This window comes from Diadema antillarum, unplaced genomic scaffold (genome assembly GCF_040938485.1).
Source record: "Diadema antillarum isolate AM-2024a unplaced genomic scaffold, OU_Dant_1.0 scf00000116, whole genome shotgun sequence".
Classification (NCBI taxonomy): domain Eukaryota; kingdom Metazoa; phylum Echinodermata; class Echinoidea; order Diadematoida; family Diadematidae; genus Diadema; species Diadema antillarum.
The window spans coordinates 436,460-463,867 of NW_027271005.1; the positions used below are offsets into that span (position 1 = coordinate 436,460).

Sequence of the window (27,408 nt, forward strand, 5' to 3'; positions counted from 1 at the left end):
TGATACCAAATTTTAGCATAATGTAAAAGAAGACCCGCTCTTTCAGAAAATATGAAAAAGTCAAATTCGGCTAGGTTGACCCATTTCATTTATTTTCAGTCCTCACGCAAAATCAGTGTGTGCGACTTTATGTTCCTTTTGAGGTGCACGGTCACATATTATCGCTATTCCTGAAATCTCCACATTATATCAGATATGAGTGTACATGTGTGTGTTTTCCAGTGGACATAAACTGGATATTTGGAATCAGAATGACTATTCAACTCTATGATTCCCCTTGGTATCTCTTTTCTTCTTTCAATATGGAACAGATTTCATCTCAGTTTGAAGCTATCACAACTGCAAATGTACTACGCTCGTGTTCAGGTCACTATAGTATTCACTGTTTAATAGTATAGCCTGCTATAAATCACACATACACATGTACGAACTTCTGTATATAACAATTTCAGGTTTCAATCCGTAGATGTTGCAAGCATAACCAATGGGCACAAAACTGTCACAGATTATACACCACGAGATGGAAAGAACAAAAATGGAAGAGATCAGATTATGTGGCTAATTTAGTTTCCTGGTCAAAATACAGTTTCCATAGCTAAAATGCAATTTTATATGTCTTGAGGAGGAACTATCAGTGAAATGTAAAACAACAGTACTACCAATTTTATATTCCTCTAAAACTTTGCCAGTTTCAGTTAATACACAACAATTGACAGAGAGAATGGTATGGCATGGGGGGGGGGGTAGTATTGAGTGAAGCAAGCTTAGCATTACCTCTGCAGGGTTGACCTCGGGGAAAGAATGGGCTCAGACAGATGGGCCCCAAAGTCCCCTTCTGTCAGGGCCAGGGAGGGGACAGGACTCCTGCCATCCCCATACCCACCATTAATGGGTACATCCGTGGTCTCTGGCCTGCCTGCTTCAGCGATAGACACAAATACGAGAGAAGATGGTCACTCTGCTGAGCTCTTTGAACAAACTCTTTGGAGGATCAAGTTAACTGATCACAAATACTCTTATTTTAAAGGGAGGGTACAGTTTCAGTTTAGATGGGGCTGCAGGTTTCCAACTATTCTTGTGCTTGTCTGTTTGTGAGATGTGAAACCTCTTATGAAATATGCCAGAACACATAATTCTTAGAGAAATTCACAGTTTATTTCATGAAAATAGGTCTTCAAATGGCCAAGATATCCAAAAAAGCGATCGTAATAAAGATGCCACAGGCCACAACTTTTATTAGGTTCTCTTTGTTTTACCTTGTTTTTGGATATTTCAGTCATTTCAAAACCGATTTTCATCAAATATTCTTTCAATTCCCCTTAGAATGGTATGCTCTTTAACATTTCATAGAGAGGTTTCTAAATATCTCGCAAAGAGTTGAAAAGCTGAATCTTTACCTCAACCAAAACTGTACCACCCCTTTAACATGTAAGAAATTATGGGAAATGTTCTGTAGACCTGTGATATATCTGTCTGATATTAGCAATGATCAACTGTTCGTAGGAGCACAATTTTCTGCAAAGAGAAAACTGAGTTGCATGGAATGTCATTGGTAAAAATGGATTGGTGAAAGCTTTGCACCCAATTGGACAAACATTGATAATTCAATAAACATTTGAATGCTGCTATATCATTACAAGGTTGTCTCATTATAGCTCTCATTGTCACATGGTTGTGATTGTAATTGTGAAATTCACTCCTAAAATGTTCTGCGCATGGATTCTCATTTACAGAACATGTGGGTTTGAGGAACATTTTGTTTTTCTTCATGGTTCCCATCACATATTTCTGAAAATCACATCAAATATCATTTTCCATGATGAACATGCTGAAAGGATTTAAAAGAAAAATGAGAAAATTACAGTTGTTCCCTTTTGTGTACGTATGTGGCATGAGAGATATGTTTTGGAAAAGCAAATTTTGTTTTACATGGGAATGAGTGACAGGCCAATGTTTATAATCTATTTTCCTTAAAATTATCATAATCATCACCACCACACTATTAAATCTTCAGTATAATTGATAAGATAATAAAAGAATAGCAGTAGTAAATATAGCAGTAATAATAATAATAATAATAATAATAATAATGATAATACTAATAGTAATAATAATAGTAATAATGATAATAGTAATAAATAATTACTATAATTATTATTATCATTATCACTGCTACCATTATATCATTAGCAATACTACTATCATGATCATTATCATTCTTATATGAATAATTCAAATGAAATTCCCAATATCATCCAGCATTTTCATTGTATGCATCCTAATCATTCTGGAAGTTTGAAAGGGTGTTGTCCATTAATTTGAAAATGAAAAAAAATCTTCTCACCTGATACACTGCGTAATTGCTCTCTTCGCTCTGCTTGCTTCAGTGTGTGCACCTGAATTATCTGGAATAGTGACAGGATATAAAAGGGCGTGCGTGATTAAGTGAAGCAGGCTTGGAAATGCCTGAAACCAACCACAAGCATCACCTAGCAACCGAGCAATGAAGAACTGATCAAAGGGCACGCTGCGGCAGGCTGGCTGGCTGCATCAAAAAAGTTCAATGCCTGACAAATTGATATTGACTTTGAAACAGGCCTGATATCAAGGGAAATTGATGCATTCCCTTTTACAGTACAGCGCTGCATTGTGATAAATGAACAGCAGAACAGACATCATGTGAAGGCAAATATGAAGACGATGTGTATTCAACATTTGATGAATGTACCACTTTCAAGGAGGAAATGCACAACAAGTCTCATAATAGTACACTGGGAGCAAAATAGTAGTTATGCTGAACTTTACAGCATTGTTTACATAAATGTCTCGGGCAACCAAACAATCTTTCATTTCAAACACTCTGACATGAAAGCCAATGCTTCAAGTTGAATTAATGAATGTTTCATCACTATTTCAATTATTAAAACATATCCAAACTTATGAGATAAACAGATAGGAAGTATGGATATCGTCGCTGGAGTGACAAGACCTCGTATCTACAAAATGTCAAATGTTCAGGAGAGCAAAAAACATGGCAGCCAAAGCACTATATCAAATGGGATAGCCTTTCCTTTGACATGCCATGGTGGCCTCATTTTTTAGGTAAGAAAGCTAGGATTTGGACAGATCATTGCTGAACTGATTATCTGGCCATTAATCAAAGAAAGTCATTTTCACCAAAATTTGAGATATATCTGGCAACCCAGTGACGATATGCTGCAATGTTGTGAATGACTCTTTTGACATAATTGAGGATGACTTGCAACAATCTCAAAATTACACCAACCATTCTCACAGGAATATTGTAGGTCACACCTAAAAAGAAGGATAATACAGCAAATATTGTTGGACAAGTTCTTGAATATTTGATGAGGCAATGATAATGTGTGAATTGGACAGTTGTTGTTTTCATGGATATCTGCAGGTCACATACAGGATACACACCTCGTAACAGAAACAACCAAAGCCAAACACCGCACAATTATTCACAGGTACTTGCATCAATGGCAGAGAGGCTGCCATAATTTGTCATCGAGTCAAATTACTTATGGCAGTGGACTGGCAAGTCATTGAATATGATTGATTTATTATGCCCTTGCCGAAGGCCTGATGTTTGGAAGTTGACAAATGAAGTACGATTTTGTAGATATGGTAACCATGCCAACAGAGTCAATTAGGCAAAATGCCCCTGGCACAAGAAACACAAGTACCTCACCATGCTCCTCAACACAAAATCACTGAAGCTCAACAGTACTTGATACAAAATAATAATGCCATCCTTAAGACATGAGTGTGATGTGTTCTTTAATGATCTTGTTTTGTCATAGCATGATTAATACAAACAAGGACAGTGATGGAAGTGGTAGTGGGGGCAAGGGAGTTAAGTAGGGATCCTCATTTCCACCATCTTTTCTTTTAATTACTGACTTCATATCAGAGAATTTAATCACTCTGTAAAAAGGAAAGTGATATGTACAAAAGGAACTTGAAACCTTAGTTGATAATAGCTTTGAACCTTCAGAATTCAAGTACAACCTCATCTAAGCCCTGTACTCCAATCAGATTGGCATGGCCTGGTTTGATGCATTCATGTTCAATGTTGCTAGGAAACCTGTTACAGCAGACAGTTATACAATAAGGGTATCAAAGCATGCTTTTAACATCCTCTGCAACTTCTGCATCCTGAGTTGGTTTCCATGGCGATATCACGAGTATGTGCCTGGATTTGCTCTCAGAGTATTACAGGGAGTTTGAAAGAATACTGTGACAACAATAACATGCTCACTGAGCAGCTGTATGGAAACAAAGGAACATATCCCTCTTTACACAGTTGGGATACAAAATGTGACATATGTACAGATTTGTACCATTCTCTACTTTGAAGGTGATTATGTTAATTTATGGCTATAAAATAGTGATCTGGAGTGATTCAAGTTTGTAATAACACAGTGAGTTACTGGTTGTTGCTGTCGTGAAAGCAAGGTATTACACAGACTTTCTCTTCTATTGATGAAATTTAACTGTCTTTAATGACACTTTCATGTTTAATAAAGGATTATGTGTAAGACATGTTGACAAATCTATCACGGTCTGGTTTGTAAATGACTTTCATTGGCTAAGGCTTTTTCCAATAACGCAGTTCAAATATTTGTGGAGGATTTACCAGCTGAAAGTCTGCACAGTAAATACTGCTAGAACAATGCAAACCCTACTCAGAGAGACTTTCTCTGTATTTACTTTTAAACCGCCGCACCATTTCCAGCAGTCTGCTATACCACACTGCTTGGTCTGCAGCAGCAAAGCTACATCAACATTTTATTTGTTCACAAATGTTTGATGAAGTCTGTTCTGATTTTAGTATTAGAAGTTTGTTGAGGGTCTGCTCACGACAGCCTGGGAAATGCACCAGGTGCTTGAGCACTGCATGCCAATGTGTTGAATTTCCTCTGCGTAATACAAATAATAATGATGACTCACAGAATGATACTAAGTCATAAAAGGTTCATGTGCTGGAAGACATATAGTACTGATGATGTATTATGTGTTCATTTCAAAGTGCCTTTTGCGTGGATTGACCAAAATGTTACACATGCTATAAACAACTTAGTGGCATATTTGCTGTTTACGAGGGAAGGAGATCATCTGATCTTTCAATAGCAATTAACATCTATTCAACAGGACAGGTATTCATTACTCAGGGTTCATACGCTTCCACATTTTCAAAATTCCCTGACTTTCCATGACTTTCCAGAGCAGAAAATGTAAATTTCCATGACCATTTTACACGATGTACACATCTTATTCTAAAGTGTGTAAAAATACATCATCATAATACTAGGAAGCAAAACACAAAACAAGTGTGTATATTCGGTTATACACACTTATGCTTTGTTCTGAAAGAAGCACCTTAAAGGGGAATTTTCCCCAAACAACAACGTGGATTAGGTGAGTAGAAAACAATTTTAGAAACCGAACAGTAAAATGTTGAGCAAATTTTGATAACCTGTTAACAAGAATTATGCAAAATTGTGTATGTTGCCCTCTTTGGACGGAACTATGCCAGAATATGTGATATCACAAGAGGACAACTCTCCTTTGAATTTGTACATAGAATTTCACAATTTTAGTTTTTTTCTTGGATATCGATAATGCAGTTGATCAAGTTCAATAATAAATGTACGCACAATTATCTAAGCCCTAACATCCTCAAGTATAAAGGAGAGGGAAGATGATTATTATTTACATTGAAATGATTGTGTTGTCAATATTCTGTGGCAAAATGCTTTAATTCAAATTCTATATCAAAATCAAAGCACTATCTCAATCCAAAAGTAATCATACATTCGTGTTATTAGACAGGGCGCCACACTAACTTCTATTTTTGGCGGCCCGATCCGGCCACCGAAATCATTGATTTCTATTTTTTGGTGGCCCGAAAGTAAAATCTGGTGGCCCCCCAAAAAAATCAAGAAAAACATAAGAAAAACGAAATCGGTCCTACTAAACATAGAAAAATAAATATTAAGTATTACTGACGTGATACAGGTACCCATGTCTAAAATAAATGAATAGAGTTATCATAAAAGTTGATGCCTATTTACATGTAGGTGGTCAAAACTTACGTTTGAAATGATAAAGTGGGAGCATTTACAGACATTTGTAAACATCCGACATTTGTTTTGGCATTGTAAAGAGTCGAAAGTTACCGTTATTCATTTCTGATTGTGAAAGCAATCATTTAACATTTACTAGTATTTTAACACCTTACGGAGCCGAATGTTACCGTTAATCATTTTCAAAAGTAAAAGCAAACAACTGACATTCATTTTAGCATCTTACGGAGCTGAATGTTATCCTTATTCATTTCCAAACGTGAAAGCAAGCATCCGCTATTTATTCTAGCATCTAACTGAGCCGATTGATACCGTTAATCATTTCCAAATGTAAAAGCAACAATCTGTTATTTATTTTAGCATCGTACGGAGCCGAATGTTATTGCTGCCCACTTCCGAAAGTGAAATGAATCATCTGACAATTATTTTAGCATCGTACGGAGCCGAATGTTACTGTTTTTCATTTTTGAACGTCAAGGCAGACATCAGACATTTACTTTACCATCAAACGCAGATGAAAGTTACTGTTATTAATTTCGAAATATAATAGCAAATATCCGACATTTATTTTAGCATCGTATGAAGCAGAATATTACTGCTATTCACTTCCGAACGTAAAAGCAATCATCTGACAGTTATTTTAGCATCTTCCGGAGCCGAATGTTATTGCTATTTACTTTTGAAAGTAAAAGCAAACATCCGACATTTATTCAATCATCGTATAGGGAGTTGAATATTATTGTTATTCATTTCCGAACGTCAAAGGGATCATTCGACATTTACTTTAGCATCTTCCGGAGCTGAATTCTATTGCTATTTACTTTCGAACGTAAAAGCAAACATCCGACATTTATTTAATCATCGTAGGGAGTTGAATATTATTGTTATTCATTTCCGAACGTCAAAGGGATCATTCGACATTTATTTTAGCATCTTCCGGAACTGAATGTTATTGCTATTTACTTTCGAACATGAAAGCGAACATCCGGCATTTATTTTATCATCGTACGGAGTTGAATATTATTTTAATTCATTTCCGAATGTCAAAGCAAATATCCGACATTTATTTTAGCATCTTCCGGAGCTGAATGTTATTGCTATTTACATTCGAACATTATAAAAGCAAACATCAGACATAATCATCGTACGGAGTTGAATATTATTGTTATTCGTTTCCGAACGTCAAAGGGATCATTCGACATTTACTTTAGCATCTTCCGGAGCTGAATTTTAGTGCTATTTACTTTCGAACGCAAAAGCAAACATCCGGCATTTATTCTATCATCGTACGGAGTTGAATATTATTAGTATTCATTTCCGAACGTCAAAGCAAACATTCGACATTTATTTCAGCATCTTCCGGAGCCGAATGTTATCCTTATCCATTTCCGAACGCAAAATCAAATATCTGACATTAATTTTAGCTCCCCATACGGAGCTGAATATTACCGTTATTCATTTCCAAAAGTATAAGCAGACATCCGACGTTTATTTAAGTATCATACGGAGTCGAATATTACCGTTATTAATTTCCAAAATTAAAAGCAAACAACTGACATTCATTTCAGCATCTTACGGAGATGAATGTTATCCTTATTCATTTCCGAACGTGAGAGCAAGCATCCGCTATTTATTCTAGCATCTAACTGAGCCGATTGATACCGTTAATCATTTCCAAATGTAAAAGCAACAATCTGTTATTTATTTTAGCATCGTACGGAGCAGAATATTACCGTTATTCATTTCCAAATTTGAAAGCAAACATCTGACATTTATTTCATTATCGTACGGAGCCGAATGTTATTGCTGTCCACTTCCGAAAGTGAAATGAATCATCTGACAATTATTTCAGCATCGTACGGAGCCGAATGTTACTGTTTTTCATTTTAGAACGTCAAGGCAGACATCAGACATTTACTTTACCATCAAACGCAGCTGAATATTACTGTTATTAATTTCGAAATATAATAGCAAATATCCGACATTTATTTAATCATCGTATGAAGCAGAATATTACTGCTATTCACCTCCTAACGTAAAAGCAATCATCTGACAGTTATTTTAGCATCTTCCGGAGCCGAATGTTATTGCTATTTACTTTTGAAAGTAAAAGCAAACATCCAACATTTATTTAATCATCGTACGGAGTTGAATATTATTGTTATTCATTTCCGAACGTCAAAGGGATCATTCGACATTTACTTTAGCATCTTCCGGAGCTGAATTCTATTGCTATTTACTTTCGAACGGATAAAAGCAAACATCCGGCATTTATTCTATCATCGTACGGAGTTGAATATTATTAGTATTCATTTCCGAACGTCAAAGCAAACAGTCGACATTTATTTCAGCTTCTTCCGGAGCCGAACGTTATCCGTATTCATTTCCGAACGCAAAATCAAATATCTGACATTAATTTTAGCTCCCTACGGAGCTGAATATTTCCGTTATTCATTTCCAAAAGTGTAAGCAGACATCTGACGTTTATTTAAGTATCATACCGAGTCGAATATTACCGTTATTCATTCCAAAATTAAAAGCAAACATCTGACATTTATTTTAGCATCTTACGGAGCCGATTGTTACCGCTGTCCATTTCCAAAAGTAAAGGCAATCATCCAACTTTTTTTTTGGTGGCCCGACGTGCGTTTTTTGTGGCCACGGGCTACCGGGCCACCGTTAGGGTGGGATTTCACGGAGCACGCGAACGATTTGCGAACGACGCGAATGACAAAATCCAACATTCGGAAAAGTTTTTCTCCGAATGCGTTCCGACAATGAAGCCGAAAACTATTCTTGCGCAATTTGTGCGAAGTTTCCACGACGTTTGTGCGAATGTCGTGTGTATCATTGCTTAAGTACAGCATGTTACGTTGACGAAGAACAACGAAAATTTTTCAATAATCATGGGATAAAATGTACCCAAGGAGAGGTGGAAGCTGTCTTGAGTTGATTTTTTTTCTTTCCTCTATTTCTCCTTTCTTTTTCTCTCATTTTTCTATCCTGTGCTTGCCTACATTTTTTTCCCTAGGACCTATCTCCACTACTAGTAGTAAAGCATTTGATTTTTTTTTTGTGCAATTCCTCCAACACATAATCTCTATAGTTTAAAGGAAATTTTGCATACTTTAGATTAATATTAAGTGTATTCTGCGATTTGTTTTGTATATCAAACATTTCTTTCTCTTTGCTAGTCTTTAATTTCTTTTGTTACTGTAGTTGTTAATAATTGTTTGATGTTTAGATGTATGCTACGACTTTTATTTGTAGAAAACGTATAGGTAATACATCCCCCAAACGTGCGCTAAACGTTCGCGAGAATATCTCAAAAGGTATGCGAACAGTTTGCGATTACGTCGTAAAATGATCGGAAAAACTTCGCAGGCAGATTTGTAGACATTCTCCAAAGTTTCGGAGTCTGTTTGGGGTTTCACGAACATTTTGCGAACATCGCGCGTGTCTTGCGAAGATCTTGCGCATATGACGAGGCTTTAAAGACACTTTCGAGAACAATTCACGAGCAAATCACGACCAAGTGTGTGGAAAAGGTTTGCAAAAAATTTCAAACTTTTTTGAAATTCTCGCCGAAGTAAAAACGACATTCGCGAACAATTGACGACGCTTCCGAACCCTCAAGTTCGTTTGGCGATCTTTTGCAGACTAAAATACGAATGCTGGATTTTGCCATTCGCGTCCTTCGCAAATCGTTCGCGTGCTCCGTGAAATCCCACCCTTAGTGTCGAGCCCTGTATTAGATGACTGACGCTTCGATCATGCACGCAATTTAAAATAATGCCAATCACATCATCAGCAGCGCTCATGTCACGTATGTACATATGTGTACACAAAGGCACCACGGCACCTTACATCACTGCCAGTCGGTAGTCATACACACAAGTACACGTGCACATGCCCATGAAAGACGCAATTAGACACAATCTGCGTGGAGTTTGTTACGAAAACGGTCTTGATACGAGAAACCACAAATTTGACAAACTATTCTTCCTTTGTTGATAAGAGAAATCAAATATCATTTGAACAAATATCTTGAAAAAATGATTTTCCCTGACTTTCCAGAAGAAATAGATGGATTCCCTGACTTTCCCTGACTTTTTGCTTCTGGAAAAAGTATTTTGAAATTCCCTGACTTTCCAGAAATTCCATGACGCGTACGAGCCCTGTTACTGGTCTCCATGTCCTGAAACAATTCTGCGCGCATCTTTCATTATGTAAGAGATTTTCTTGAGTCAAAATGGCAGAAAATCACTGACCATCAATGTACTGATTCTTAAAAACTTTGTGAGGCTTTTTTTTTGCCTTGTCCCAGTTTTCCCTCCTCTATACATTGTCCCATACTACACTCACATGGGTGATCCGTAGAAAAAAAGTTAAGTTTCCTCTCTTGAAAAAGAAGCACAGTCTGCAAACATGGATACAGTGCCACAAAAGATTCTCACTCAGGGCCGATTTGTCTTGATTCTTTTGCAACCTCCAACTGCCCAAGGAAATGCAAACACACACTGGGAGTCTTCCAGCAATCAACTGCTGAGGGGGAGAAACAATGGGCCGTCGCACAGAAAACAACATACTGCTCACTGCAAAACAGGCTTTGGTGTTGATGACGTAAAAAGCTACCGTGAACAGTGCATAAACTGAGCACAAGCAAAGGGGCGAGTATGGATGATGAAGGAACGGCAAGCCAGGGGCTGAATGGTTGCAAGTGCTGAATCACTTGGACTGTCTGTTCAATTTACTGTAACCTTCTGAATGTTTCTCAATGAAATATCCCACATTATTACGGTCTTCCCTCTCGGTTCCACGGTGGTTGCTCAGGGAGTCCACGCAGAAATGTATCAGAGTATGACGAAAAAGCATAACCAGAATGACTGAGCACACACTTAACAGATTGTCCTGAAGTTGTGTGATCTCTCAGATATATTACTCACTAGTTTCTTTGACTTATCAAAGTTACACTCATTTTCTCATTTTGCATATCTTGCCACCCTATGATTATGTATCTATCTATTAGTTATTAGTTATTCATCTACTCATACTTTTTTTGAAGGGGCCCCATCCACTAGTACTACTTCCTATGGGTCCCAAACCTCTCACTGAAAGTATCATATTTATTATTTTACTATATTTTGTCATTATTTTGTATGTTTGATTGACATGAATAAATCTCTAAAACAACAGTGGCAAATATCAACATCCTCCAACATACAATTCCATTTTCACACTCTGATATAACAACTGACTCGGAAGGAAAAGACTAATTCTATTAATTGCTATTACTCTTTCATATAACAGCAGAGGTACTTTGAACTTCATTCCATCACCCCTACACACGTTAGCCACATTCTGCATCACATGTTTAATATTTCTTTGCTTTGTATATTTTTCTCTGTCTACATGGCAAATTTTTGCCTGTAGATAAGAGTGCTACCTATCATACAATGACTTAGGATCAGACTCACCAGTTGGACAAATGTTGTGACTTTCATGCGTTTGAAGATCTCATTGGGCCGGTATCTGTAATCTGAAGAAACAAAAATTGTAAAATGACAGGGTTACTTCCTATAATGATCACAAAACAACTCGGAAATCTTACTCACACTTTGACTTGACTATTCTTGTCTCTGAAAAAAAAAACCAAACAGGTTCATTTTTCCGAAAGGCAAAGGTATTTGATATCATTTGCTATCAAATCCAATTTAGTATTTCCTGACAAGAAGCTGGTTTCCACATTCATTTTCTTCACTGCACCAAGAACCACCACACACAACCATTCACAATCCACCAGAGTGCAGTATAAATCATCTGTGAAGAATAAAAGGAAAGAAATAAAAAAAAGAAGGGAAACAAGCAACAAATCTGTCACTCCACATGATAAATACAATTCACAATTTTATGTCCAGTCACTACTTCCTTCATCAATTCATCTCTAAGTACATACTACCAATATTTCTTTCTTGTTCTGTATAAGTTAGATTCAAACTTCAGCAAAGCCTGAACAGCGAGTTGTAATTGCCCAACCTTCACCAATCAAGCCATTTGTATTGACGTCATTAATCAAGACAAATGACAGCAGGAAGGCTGAATGATCATGGATTCTTTATTTACACACCGCACAATAGAATGTGTAAGTGGCATTTTCCTCTTTCGTGCCAGCGTACACCTGCTATTCATCCCCTTCGCATTGACATGCTGTCAGCTATGAACAATTTTAACATCAAAGGACCATACTACCATTACTACTCTGCATCAATTAAGAACCCGTCATGTGTCACCTGCTTATCTATTCATCACATTTAAATGTCTCCTGTTTCCGCAAACGATGTCTATAACATGGAAACTTTGCGTGCAACAATTGCCACTCAAGCAATTTATAGTGTCCTATTGTGCAGATGAATAGGGCATCATATTGAACAAGCCTGGGTTTGAGTATCATGCTAAATTAATGTACAGTGATGAGGGGAATGGTATAGTCCTGAAGAGATTCCACAGCTAAATGTGATTTTTTTTTTTTTTTTGGCTTGTTCTATGTTTGTCAGAGAGGCTGTATCTATTGTAGAAAGCTGATGTAAGTTGAAGTCAAACATATTACATGTCACCAAAGGTATAAGCAACTTAAATCCCTACCTGATGAAGAACTGCCGCAAGATAATTACTGGAGCACTTTGAATATTTGTTTACAGACTCAGTCAAACCTTACTACAGTGACCACTAAGGGAAAATGTGATGGTCTCTTTAAATGGGTTGCCACAATGCACTGGCTGGCAGTCAAGTGATTTCTTTAACATCTTCAATAGATGTCACAACCATCATAACAAATGCCTCCTACACACATATGCAACAGTCCATTAAAAAAAAAAATCACTGATAACTTATCACCTCACCTAAGAAACATACAGTATATTATGGGTTAAAAAAAATTCCTATTGCAGCATTTCCTCCTCAGTTTTCTCTTCAGAGTGATTATTACAACTTCAACAAAAAAGGTCATTATGTGCAATGCAGAACCTCTAGAAGAAAGGGCAGCTTGCAACTAATTAGTATGATGGTAGATGGGCCACAGTCTGGAGTCTGTGGCTGCAATGTTCAAAGGAGACACATTCATTAGGTGACCACTGGCTGCATTTGACAGGTGGCCACTCTATGCAACTGGGATGCAATTCTCCAAAGAGGAGTTGAAGAGGCCACATATAAAACTGGCAACTGCTGTACACAGCGAACTGCCATGTATACACAGGTGACTGCCACACCCAGGCTTGCCGAGACAGGTTTGACTTTACTGCTGTAAGTGAAATTATGTACATGACGTTGTTTGACCAAATGTCAATGACGGTAGCTTGTTGCACAGGGCTGTTAGATATTTTCTTGTCATACCTCACTTCACACATCATCCCTTCCCTGTGGAAGCTTATGACTGCCATTGAGAAGATGATAAAAATCTTCCCCTTTTAAATCTCTGCTGGTCCAAGGAGGTGTGAGAATGACATCCGAGGTCTCGTCTTCTCAACTTCTAGCACCTGAGAAGACTAGGGGTGGTATTCTGGAAATCTTCCTAAGTTTCTTCCTAAGTCAGAAACTTAGGAAGTGCCTAGGAAAGACAGAATTGGTATTCTGAAATTTCTTCCTAGGCACTTAATGCAAATTAGGCCATCCTTATCCCCGCCCACGTCCTTTCTTAAGCCAATATGGAATGCCGTATCATAAGGAACCAACCATATGACAATCGCATATTACTATGACGTAGGGTCAAATACACGTGTGCGCGGCATGTCCCCTTTCTCATGCTCATTTCGCGCATCAAAGTACATGTGCGCACAGTGAATGACAAGCGCACCTATCACGATGTCTGCAGCTTGCTATTCTTAACAATGTACATAGGACAGGGGTGGAGCTTTCCTAAATATCTTCCTAAACTTCTTTCCTAAGTGCATTCTAGAATACCAACTTCTTCCTAAGTCAGAAATTTGCTTACTCCCGCCCCCACTTCTAAGTTTCCTCCAAAGTTTAGGAAAAAAATGAGGAACAGACTAAGAAGATTTTCAGAATACCACATAGGAAAATATCCTGACTTAGGAAGAAATTTCTTCCTGAAGGATTTCAGAATACCACCCTAGAAGTAGAAAAGATGAACTCTCATATCATCTCACCTTTTTGTCTTCTCTGACCCAGAAACTACAGTGCATCTCATTTTCTCTTTGCCAATCAAAAGCTTCTGTATCCTTCCTAGGAAGGTCATATCATCATGCTGTCCGATTTTCATGAACCCACTACATATCTCTACATTTTGTATTGTGAAAGACATGCATATTGCAGTATAAAACTGATTGAATGGTTTTAAAGTGCAATGTACCAGCACTGCATACTGATCATTTCACCTTGGGCTACAGTGTTGCAGTGAAGCATTGAAACCAAGCCTCTGTGTCACATGAATTTATCCATGGCAAAAAAGACCTGAATTACGCAGGATCTGCACATTGCGCATCATCATTCCGTTTGCGACAGAAAACTGTCTGTGAATATTGTGCATTTGCCACAATCTCAGGAGATATATATTGCTGTAGTGGCATCATTATAGCAAATGTTGGCATCTTTCAAGCATGTGCTTGATATTTTCCCTATGAACCTGGTGAAAAATTCTTTACAACATGCCTTTATGAATTTAAAAACCTATCTCATCATCATTAAAGTCTGTGTCACATACACCAACATTTGCAACAGGCCACTGCTTCTATTCAAGTTTGTGTCACTTTAGCTAGTTAATGAGTACTGCCAACAGGAAAACACTTGTTCCACCAATATTTCCTTTGACTACCTTGTTTGCGTTCTACCTCGCTTTAACAACATGACAGACAACAAAAGCATCACTCATGACATCCTCAGCTACAATGGACAAGATTCTGGTCACTTTTCCTCCATGTTTTATTTTGTTCTTGTTGTATACTTTTCCTTAATTAGAGTTTGCCAGCATTTGAACACGGTTTCTCCATCCCATCCCAAAATATTGATCCAACGTGGCTCCAGTGGGCAACTTGTGTCCCCATTAAAAAGTGCAAAATAACCACCCCCCCCCAAAAAAAAAGAACTCCACTACACACAGCCAACTACAACAGAATCATGCACAATAATACACAATAGCAATACCATTTTGAGACAGTGGTTGTGAAAAGATTAAGGGTAAGCTATCAATCCTGCCCATCACTGAGGTTACTACTCACCTGGTTTGTTACCGAAAATGATTTTCAATCTGAGTCTGGTATTTTCCTTTCTTGTTTTGACATCCTTCTGCACCAAGGGATGCGTCAGGTCTCCAGCACCAATGTAGTATCCCCTTGGACTCCTTGGACTTATCATTGACATGGTGTGATCTTTAATACGTGTTCTCTTCCGCGACTGAAAAATATGTTTTTTATCCACGTAATCCACTCATGGATATTCATGCGCTCAGTGTTTTGGCAATGTCCTCAAAATAGCAAATTCTACAAGCAATGAGCAGATGAAATGTCTTGCAGATAACCCTGGTATAACTTGTCCAAATGCCGATCAAAATGATATTTGAATTTCATTGAATTTGAAAAAATGGCATTGATTAAGAACTGATGGTTTGCAGCTTTTGCTTCATTCCTCTTGAAGCCGTTCAGACCATGATGAAGTGCTACATCAGAAACAATACAATAATCCACCACTCAAAATCAAAACAATCTAAAATCCACCATAATCAATATCATCGAGGTAATATTCACTCCTCAAAATAAGAAATAATTCAAGCTGAAGCACTGCAATTAAAAAACCATCGATGAAAAAGAGCAACTCTCTATGGTCAAGCAGCTTGTGTAAATGGAGTGTCTGTTCCCGAGAGATCCCGTAGATGACAAAGTGATAATGACAGTGATAACGGTGACTCAGGTGTGAAAAAAAAAAATATTCCTCATGAAGAATCCACTGACAGTATCAAATGAATGGTTTTTCTTTCTGTGGAGTGTCAAAGATTTCCTGCTGAATGGGCTGCACGACAGCACCTGGATGTGGCAAGCAGGGGGAAAAAAAATCAATGACGAGGCTTTGTTCACTCCGACTGCCGCAGCCAACAAACCAACCCTGCCTAATAGTGCGCTTAAAGTAGAACGACGCCTATGGATCTCTCTGCCTCGTATCCAAGTGGCGTTAGAGCGTGACCACCGTACACACGCCAAACAGTGACGAGTATTTGCGAGAGCAAGTGAAGATGGGATTGAAAGCAGGGAAAAAAAAAAGACAGTCTGTGGTTAAGAGGACTTTCAATAAACTTAGGTTCTCTTCTATTTTCTTTTTTCCAGGAGAGTAAACACTGCCTTGGGACCAGGGGAATCCAACTGCAAACAGCCAAACTTGCTTGCCTACACTATAGAGTGCCATGGAGGCTGTTACCATGGATACATGAAGCCAGAGAGAAGAGCACAGACCTGACACAAACAGACAATGGAAAGTGTGCTGCTGAGGCAAATATTGGCTGAGTGTGCATATTAATTTGATTACCAGTGTTTATTGCCTCTCAGTGAGGGGATAATTGCAAATGAGCAAGACACACTACATGTGTGCACAACACCGCGCACTCTTAACTGTAGTGTGTAAAATGAAATCTCAACGAAATGCTACATGTCACTGACATCTCGTTTTTGCGTTCTGGAATAACATTTGATTTATCATGTGAAGAGGATTTGGATGTAGTTAATTAAGTAAACCCTCTAAAAGATAGTATTGATGCATCCTAACACTAATGACCCCTAAGCCAAAAAAAAAAAAAAATCATAACTTTTTAAATGCTGTTTTTCCTGATGACAAAATCTTGACATTTTGAAAACAATCAGAATTTAAAAAAAAATCTACTGGGCTGGACATCAATTGGTAGTATTCATACATGCTTGATATTAACAAATTGTGAAAACTATACTTTGTTAATGCAATGCAAAACTCATTAATTTTTGAGTGAGGACACAATTTTTTTGTTAACTCTTGTGATGCACATTTCTGTGTAAAAATCAGTTCAGCTCAATATTTTTTTTGTTTGAGTCACACAATAATTTTTCCCTATTGAGGCATGTTTAAAATGGTGGCAAATAAAATCCATTTTTGCATTGCACTGGGAAAAACAATAACTTCTGTAAGTATCTGTGGCTTATGCATGTGATCATAATTATTATTATTATTATTTTATTTATTTATTTATTTTTTTATTTTTTTATTTTTTTTAATTTTTTTTTTTGGGGGGGGGGGGGAGGGCAACATTCTTTCCTCTAAAAGTAGCAGCACACTGTGTGTATTCTCTATGCATGTACATCTATTTTGGAAAATTGACAGTGTGCCTCAAACAAAAAGATGGAACACATTGTATGTCGCAGCAGAAATTTGAGCATATATGATGAAACTTAGTACCTAAAAGATAGTGACAGAGGCTTGGAAATTTGATCCAGTCGTCAATTCTAATCTTAGCCGACCACATGTAATTCATTATGACACAAAGAACACAGACAGGCTCATCAAATATTTTTTTTCTTTCTCTCTCTCCACTGATAAATGAAACCAGATGATGGAAAGAAGAACCAAATCAGTCTCTTCTCATCAAATAAACTGAATGTTTTGAGGGATACCAGGAAACCACTAATTCAAAACCATTAAAAACAACCTGACTGGCTTTAAAAGAGGTCATAATCTCCACTATTACATTCATCGCTATCAGTTAAAGCATAATGTCACCTAGGATGCATGTTGAAAAGACTACAGAATCAAATAACAGGAGAAACAGGAAAATGAGCATGCATAGAAATACAAAAAAACACCCCCAAAACAACAACAACAACAACAACAACAACAAACAAACAAACAAACAGATAAAAGCAGTTGATATACACAGCTAGAAAACTTGTTTGGAAATTAGAAGTCATTTGTATCCTCCTGCCTGCAAGCCCTCTATCTCATGCACACTGCCCTCTGTGTTTAAATACCATTTTGGCTAATGCAGGTCATAGCATGTAATGTCTGCTCAAAGTGAAGTACAGAACTTTGTAAATCATTTACTGCACGAGAAATTCCCCCAATCTTATCTTTCTTGCTTCTTGCTTTAAATACCAGAAATAATATGAACAGATATCCTTCAACTACACTGTACATGCGTGACTTTAACATTAACATTTAAACATTGGTCCAGGTATTTCTCAATTATGTTATGAAGAATCACTGAGACCAGAATCACTCTGTCTGTAAATATTTTTGGTGTTGATCAGCAAATCATTGCCCTGCAACATAATCAGCAATTCTCACAAACCTTTGAAAGTACATTTTTTTTTCAACCTTATATATTGTGTATCTTTCCTGCTCTCCCCATCCCTCTACCCCTTTCTCCCTCTCTCTCTTTCTCACTCTCTGTCTGTGTTTTTGTCTCTATTTGCTTCTTTCAGAGGCTGGGGTGGGGGAGGTATGCAATATGCACATCAAAGACGGTGAGATCTGCTTAACAAAATCTTGAAATCAATACCCTTTCTCTGCAAAGGGCGATGTAAGTGGATTGTTTTGGATCACTGGCTTTGTCAGAGCCTTCTATCTTTCCTCTTTTTTCGGGGGGGGGGGGGGGGGCATGAAGGCCATTCTACTATGAAGATACTATTCATAATGGTTACCGTGAAGCCCCTAGATAGTTTTGCCATCAAAAATGTACTTGATGAGCTGTCTCGTATATTGTACATTTGTTCTGAATGACAGACTCATGTTCTACAATGTATGTTCTGAAGTTTACTGCTGAGATTACACAGGTGTAGGTTGACAAGACTACAACAACAAGGAATAATGTCTTAACCATGCACTTTTTGCATTCACTCCTATCCTAGAAAGCCTTGAATCAATTCAGCAGGATATCTCAATACAAAATCTGTTGTTTCATTGAGAGCAATTTATTCTAAACATTATATACCGTAATCTATAATGTGAAGTGATTAAATCTTCTGCTTTCCACTGACTGTGAAGGACAAGGGAAGCCACGCAGTTTCAGACTTTCTCTCTTCTGACTGGTTTGCATGTACATTATACTAATGATGCACAGGATAGAGTAATCCTGTGCATCATTTGTTTTATAAAATGGGTCGAAAACTAACAGCATTATTCACGTACCTTTGTGGGTCAATACCAGTCAGCTACATGTAGCACTCGCTCAAAAGTCAAGATGTCCGAAGATGTTCGTCCCAAACATTTACGCACGTCGCACTCGGAAATCCCGCACATAAGTACTGTACGTACGTATACTCTTATACGTACGCCACGTACTGTTATGCACAAGAAAGGCCGCCGGCTGTTGTGGCAGCCCGCGGCCCGAACTAGAAGTTGTTTACCGGATTGACAGCGCGTATAGTAGCGCGTGACGCACTTGTAACAACTGATTGAGTGCGCACTGCTAGTGTAAACATTGTGACGTACGTCAGGCCAGGGAGGTGGAAGAGAGACTCTTCTTAGTGCATACTTGAAGAAAATAATGCACGCACATGTGACTCATTTCAGCGCTTCCAATTGGCTACATTCTTGAACCCATTTTATAATGCTACATAACAACTTCAAATACGCTGAGAATTGATCCTATATAATGAGTTTGTGGAAGCACATGAGCACAAATATAACACTTTTACAACTTAGAACAGGGCAAGTCCAAGATATCGCGCACCTTACATATGGGACATTCAGAGATTTCAAACCTCTGAAAAGTAATGAAGGAGCACTTGGATTTTACTGTTTATCATCAGGAGGACTGGTAGCCCTGAGAAGAATATTGTGTTTAAGTTTGATGTCATTTGACCTTGGGTTTATTATTTTATTAAGAAAAATATGGCAACTTATGTATGGGACTAGAGAAAAACTGGATTTTTCAAAATAAAGTTTGAATTGAAAATTCTCTGAAAGTACCTTACTGATCAAGTTCTGTTTAGAAGTGAAGAAAGGTACAGTACTGAAGTATCTTTCAGCAAAGTTTCACTGCAAAAGAATGGCGCATATTTTCATGAAGTTGATTCAATTAACGAATGTACACCTTACGTATGGGACATGGCTCAACTTACGTATGGGACATTTGTCTTTAGTGCACAAGTGTATTCATGGGAATGACTTTAAATTTCCCCATAGTGTCATATTCAGTTCCACAAATCATACTACAACATGTAACAAATGAAATAGACTTCTAAGTGGGTACTTTCCTGGTTCAGATACCTAACAAAAACTAAAATAAGACAAATAAAAGTAATTACCAATTTACAATTAAATGTCTTAATTTGGATTCCGTCACGCATTAAAACTGTCCTCATGATGTCTACACATACAGATACAGTATATACTGACACTCTATTTCAAGCCCATTTGTGATACTCTGGTCAATATTTTTTATCAAATGAAAAAAAAAATGTGCGAATTCTAGCTTGTGACCTTGATGTAGCATACATGCACATGTACTATGACTAATTTGTAGTCTTGATAATTTCAACTGTAAAATCAAATGTCATGTACAGTGTAATTTGCAAATACAGTTTGAAGTGGGTACTTTCAGTAGTTCTAGGCTTACCTTGCAAGTTGTCTAAGTTTTTATAGAGCTTTGTAATTGTTTGAAATGCAACACAAAATACCACAACAACAAGAGTAATTCATTTTGTTCTGTAATCATCATGTTTTGCCATGTGAATTTTAGCTTCTGCAAAATCAATCAAATTTTAATGAAACTTGTAGATTTTAAAAGCCGTGGTAGAACAAAGAGATAGAAGAATGTATGTGCCAATGCTGGCTTTTTTTTTTTTCAAATTGCTTGGCTTCAGGTCCATGAAACCAAAGAAGACAAAATTTGTGTTTATACTTTGTACATTATACATGCATGCTTGTATAGTGATACAGGAAAGATTATCATTTGTACATTCAAATCTTAAGAGAAAATGTAATTCTAGATTTGAAACACTTAAGTAACTCACTGATCTGAAACTTACAATTTTGATAAATTCTAATAACCTAATTTGATCATACACTACCAGATTGCAATGCATGTTGATAACTATGTAGATGTGGGGTACAGAGTAAGTATGGGTTGATGAAGGTGTCTCAGAGCACACCTGTCTCTTCAAACACAATATAGAAAAGAAAATTGAATTCCCTATTTGTTTGTGTAATTTGTGTTTATAGCACTCCAACCACTGAACCAGTATTGATATTGTGCTTCATGGCAAATGTAAACTACGTATAGTCTTCATTTTACAGGATTTTCAGAAATCATGTTCATGACCTTGATAAGTCATGACATATTCTGAGGGTGTGCAGTTGAAATATTAAACATCATATCAAAATAAAAAGTATTCTCGTAGGGTTTTTCCTTTGCTATCAGCTCGAGTAATGACAAAGTTACCTGCTGTCACCTCAAGTGATTTTTCTTTTCAGTAAGACCTGTAATGTTGTCATTGATGAGCACCACAAGCACAATTGTTTTGATTTCCCTTTTGAGGCTGTACAGCCTGTAGTACATGCTGAACAGTGTACTGCACCTAAAATGACACTCAGAGAATCCTATTCTCTAGGACAAAGTCATTTTATAGAGAAGTAAAGTTGAAAATGATAACTGAATTAAAGAAAATGTCCAATATCAAAATGTTAAAAGGAGGAATGTTAATTGAAGACCAGCTGCACAGCCTGTAATGAAAATAAGTAAATACAAGTATTTTATAAATGAATATTCTTTATTTTCCTTTCTTAATCATAGAATGACTCATTAACATTCTTACACTCTCCCTGAGGTCAACTAAGTAGGAGAGGTAGATATATAGACATATCCTTCAGAGTAGGTGCAAAGATAACCATTAACCAAAAAATGTAAGGACATTTATAGTATCCATGTCAAAAGGCGGTTTTCCCATTCACTTTGCATGTAATGTCCCATACGTAAGGCATTTGTCCCATACGTAAGCAAACTTTAATTAGTTATAAGATGAAGGACTAATTAAATTTCCACATTTAGTTTTGCTAATCTGGAGTTAAAATGAATAAATTAGAACTTCCTAAAGTATGATTGGTCAATGTTAGAAATCTTCAGAAAAAACTTAAAAAAACATACTCAAATCCTTACGTATGGGACACTTCGTTCTGGGAAACAGCATAATTTGCATAATTAATGTGCTGACCTTGTCTTACCAATTGGAAATTACACTAGCTCATACAGGGGTCATGTCCATAAAGGAACTAGGTCAAGGACAAATTCAACTGATTTTAGATGAATATTTGTAATTTGTCCCATACGTAAGGTTTGTTTTTAATTTATGCAAATTAAGGCCATGCTTCTTGCATAAATTTGCATAATTAAATATTTTCTTTGCTGGAAATATATAATTTAACTCTTTGGCTACAACGTGATATAAATAACTTTTTGATTAAATCGAGATGAATTTTGAGTATCTGAGGGGACATTATCTTGGACTTGCCCAACAACATAAAATGCTGAAATATTGGAAAGTTGCAGAGTTCTTAATGATTTCAACATATCAAAAGTGCTTTGACCATCAATTTCATTCACTGTAGATGATGTAAACTAACAGTGTGATGACCAGGATGACATGGTGGAAACATTCACTTCCAAAGAACAACATCAAGAAAATACAAAATGTATAACACAGTGTTATTATAGCAATATGTAATTTGTTATCAAATCTTGCTTGGTTTGCAACAATTAATCTCTTTTGATATGTGACTTGTAAAAGGCAATTTCATGCGGATATGAAAGAATTAAAATGATACTCCTTGAGTGAAAATTTGAGCATTTTCAAACACTCTAATTCCACATTATTTACTGTCAGTGAATGGTTAATATGCACATTTCTGTAAAATTGTATTCTCAACTACAACATACTTGTAATACCTTTGATGCTACAAATCAATAAATAACAATATTTGCAATAACCAATAAGACAATGTTTCTTGTGCTATTTCTTCCAAAACATACAATCGGAGAAATTCTTAATTAAGAAATTAGAACTCCATCACATACAATATGTAACACAGCAGTGGTGCAACTGACACCAACACTTAAATTCATAAAACCATGAGCCTTATTGAGTGAGTACAATTGCCCTTGCTTTGAACATTGCAGGTCATCAGAGGCAAAGCCTGTACATACAGTTCAACTTGCATTCAATAGTCGAGCCTTGTTTGTATGATAACGCACACTTTCGCTGCACACAAACACTTCTGCCATGCTTATTCACCATAATAGCATCATCTGACCACAACATAATGGGAATACAAAAGGTGGCTACTCTTGTATTCTTCACTTAATCAATCAAATGCCGAGATCAATTGAATGGGGCTTCGCCTGACAACCTATCCAAGGACTTCTGACGCCCAAAACATATCATTACTTCATCCAAATTGAAGGGGTGAATGTTGTACTGGGAAACGGAATATCAATTCAAGAATAGAATTTAAGGATTTGATATGATTACAGAGACAGGGAGAAAGAGATCTTCATAAAATCTCATTGGTTACAAATAACACCGATTTTCAGGCATCTACATCAGTAGCAGGAATACAGTATGCACAAGTCATTTACAATCTCGGAAAACTTCTTTTCTGTATAACTGTGTATTCTTACAGATTTACATGGTATAACAGTTCCATTGTATATTCATCTCAGTGTGAGTTTGGGATTCATTTAAATTATTATCATCTTTATTGTGCAGTGCAGAATAAATCTGATTTAAAAACAAAACAAAACAAAACTCTGATGCATAAGACAGATGGGAAACTGACTTATCTCTCATCGATAATTAAGTTTAAAAAATCAGTTTTGTTATCCATGGTTTGGCACTGTATGTTATTACAATTATAATCTCTACCCTTTGTTGATGGTTCATAAGATTGAGTATAAAGAAACATCTTCTCTTTTGTTTGAACCTTATGTTGTTCATATTATACTAGTTGTTTATTATGATTTCAGAATTATCATTTTTTTTAATTACTGAATTTGTAAATATTTATGATTCTCAAAAGAAAAAAAAAAGACAAGACGATAAAAAACTGAATATTTCTGCTACAATTCAGAGATTGTTTAGGATTTTCTCTTCTAGTTTTGTGCAGATTTAATCAATTTAACCACAAATCAGTAACCTGATGGGCTATAAATAGTAGTCTGATACCGTACTGTCTTGTCACAATAACTTGACTCACCAAGCACTGCTATTCATTCAAACTACGGTTGAGACACCTGTACAACCTTGTTGTACATTTTGATTAATTTTTCTATGACCTTGAGTTGTGGCGATATACCATACAATGCAGTCTCCTGTTTGAGAACAGTGAGATGCAAACTGGTCGCGAAGGTAAAATTGTATAATTATGTAGTTTGAAAATATACAGTATGTCTACTTTATATAAGGATGCGCGATACTCTGCAAGAATTGAATCTTCAATGTTAACAATGAGTTAAGTGAGGGCTATGTCTGTATCTGCATTATTTAACACATCACACAAACTCCAATATCATTTCAACAGCATTGACTGAAACCATCATGGCTCGCGTATTATACTTGCGTATAATTTGCACGTTTGTATGACCTTCACATACCACCACTAGTCCTCCATCTGCATTATAATTGGATCACTTTGGGTGCCCATGCATGCCATAACCGATATATATTGCTTTTTGATAGTGATGATTTCATCAAAGTTGCTAATGAAATGATCATGGAGCTGGCAATAAAAAATGCAACCATTTGCATCATATCATACAATGTACAGTTGTACATGTAGGTCTACACTTGTATGTACAATTCAACCAATGGCATACTCCAATCCTTCCACAGTGGAATATGTTCATATAGTAATATCTATGTAACAATGGTCCAGGCACTGCGAGAAGGAACAACTGAAAAATTATTCCAATGACCTTGATCTAATGGGATTCCTCTGCACTATCCTTAACCTGTTGAGGACAGATTGATTTTGCTACAACATGCATTTCCCATAGACACCTGCCCGAGTATACTCGGGCCTTGTCCTCAACGGGTTAAGATCAAGATTACCGGTACAATACCTCGTTGTGTTTATATTCTCAATCCAGACAGCATAGTGTGGCTGTGGTGACAAGACCTTTTTCGGTGACAATGATTTTTCACCAAATTTTGGTGAAAATGATTTTTTCTGTCATTGGCACCCAGGTAGTACATAATATCAGAGAGCATAAAGAATGGAAACATGTTGTATGAAAACATACAGCACGTATCAGATACAAAAACACAAACATAAAAACCATGTGTACCATTTCTGTTTATTCACACTGTTGCAAAATGGTTCTCATGTTTACAGACACACAATTCGAAGAGGAAACACACAATTCCAAAAGCACACACACAATTACAATATAAGTATACACACATAAATTCAACAACAAAGAAAACAGATCTTGACCTCAACATCTTTGGACTCCTTTATGCAATTTGTTATACCCATCAAACATAATTGTCCAGTACATCAATGATTCTGCATTTTTATGATAAATTTCTCCTTTTTAAAAATGTTTAATAGACAAGTACCTGGTAGATCAACATGAACACAAGCCAAGATATTTGTGTATTACTTGTATGTCATTTATTATTAAGGGACTACTGCCCTTTAACAGACTTTGTGTTTTACCTGGTACATTACGCAGAATAGTCAAACTGAGAGAGACTATAACTCATGGTACTTAATTCTAATACAAGTCATTCAAATGGTGCATAAACTCACTTTTCCTGATTTCTTCAATTTTAGCCATCTGCTTGGATAAGCTGGCCCCTGTCGAAAGATAAAAAACATATGATCCAAGATATCAGTTACACATTGCAATGTACATGTATGTACTTACAGAGCAAAAGAGACAGAGAGAGAGAGAAAAAGAAATAGAATACAATAAATTTCTGAGTTAGAGGCCTGTTATGAGGCCATATTCTGAAAAATCAACATGGCCAAAAACTTGCATGGATTCCTTCGATCAGGAATGTTTCAACAATTTCAAAGAAATTTTGGCCAATTTCACAGAATGTGTCTAATGTGTATCTGTAAAGATACCGGTATTCCTTTTGCCGTCATTAACCAGTGACATGCATGCCTGTAGATGTTTTTTAGACATTTCTTATCATTTACCGTACACACAGCATGCATAGTATATTCCCCAAAGAGGTGTGTGTGTGGGTACCTGTGTATGTGTGTGGGAAACAAAGAATGTGCATCCAGTATATGAACTATCCAAGTTTGATAAATAATTATGTACCTTGTTCTACTGTATTTAATCTTAATGGGCTATACAATACTATTTGGTACTTTTTGTCTTACATTCTGCATTCCCTTAATCATTATCTCGTCCCGCTTCTTCTTCTTCTTCTTCTTCTTCTTCTTCTTCTTCTTCTTCTTCTTCACAGGTACTGTCCAAGAACCCTATGCAGGGGCCAACTGGACCCATCTTCAACTTGGTGTTTTACTAGAGATTGTCTTTATCACATCCATTACATTCATGCAATATGCACTGTTGCTGACCATGAATGGCTACTGCCCTTTACTTTCCAAAATAAAGCAAAAATTTTGACTATCACTTTCAGCTGTTTGCTGTACTTACATCCTTTCAGGATGCCAATATGACGGGCATATGGAATACATACAAATTTGCCATGGAAGCTAGGCAGAGTTTGAAGCATGCACTGACTTCAAATCAAATTAATGTGTATTTTCAGGAATACTTTCAGCCTTTTGGTATTCCATTCTTCTCTGTCTTTTAAAGGACAAGTCCACCTTCATAAGGATTGAGAGAATGCAGCAATATTAGTAGAACACATCAGTGAAAGTTTGAGGAAAATTGGACAATCCGTTCAATAGTTATGAATATTTTAAGTATCTGCACAGTCACTGCTGGAAGAGAAGACTACTACAAAGTTGAATGATGTCACATGCATACAACTATATAGTGGGGTGGCTTAGGGACAAATATACTGATAATCGTGACACGCCGGACAAAAGTGTAATTTTTTCCTCAGACATTTGTATATATATAAGGATCAAAATTAGGGGGTGCTCCAAGAAATCTGCCAACAGTAATAATGAGAAAATACCCTTAATTTGCACATTTTTTAAAATTTTACATATGAAGCAATGATGTCTGAATTCATAGACTAGTACAACAGTGCATTCACCTAATTTCTCAATGCTCGCATCAGGGGGGCGTTTCATCAACGAGTTCGTCGGGGGTTTTCACCGACGAATTTGCTATCAGCCAATC

The 27,408-nt window shown here is 36.7% G+C and overlaps 1 protein-coding gene across 1 annotated transcript in view; it reads right to left on the bottom strand.

Annotated features, from left to right (window-relative positions):
* Positions 1–27,408, bottom strand: part of LOC139719871 (centrosomal protein of 41 kDa B-like) — a 47,566-nt gene that overhangs the window by 5,958 nt on the left and 14,200 nt on the right. The window contains exons 3-6 of the mRNA XM_071631256.1: positions 25,887–25,934; positions 11,591–11,652; positions 2,353–2,405; positions 775–933 (exon numbers count right to left, since the gene is read on the bottom strand). Of these exons, the coding sequence (XP_071487357.1) occupies positions 775–933; positions 2,353–2,405; positions 11,591–11,652; positions 25,887–25,934 (322 nt within the window). The remainder of the gene's footprint in view (positions 1–774; positions 934–2,352; positions 2,406–11,590; positions 11,653–25,886; positions 25,935–27,408) is intronic.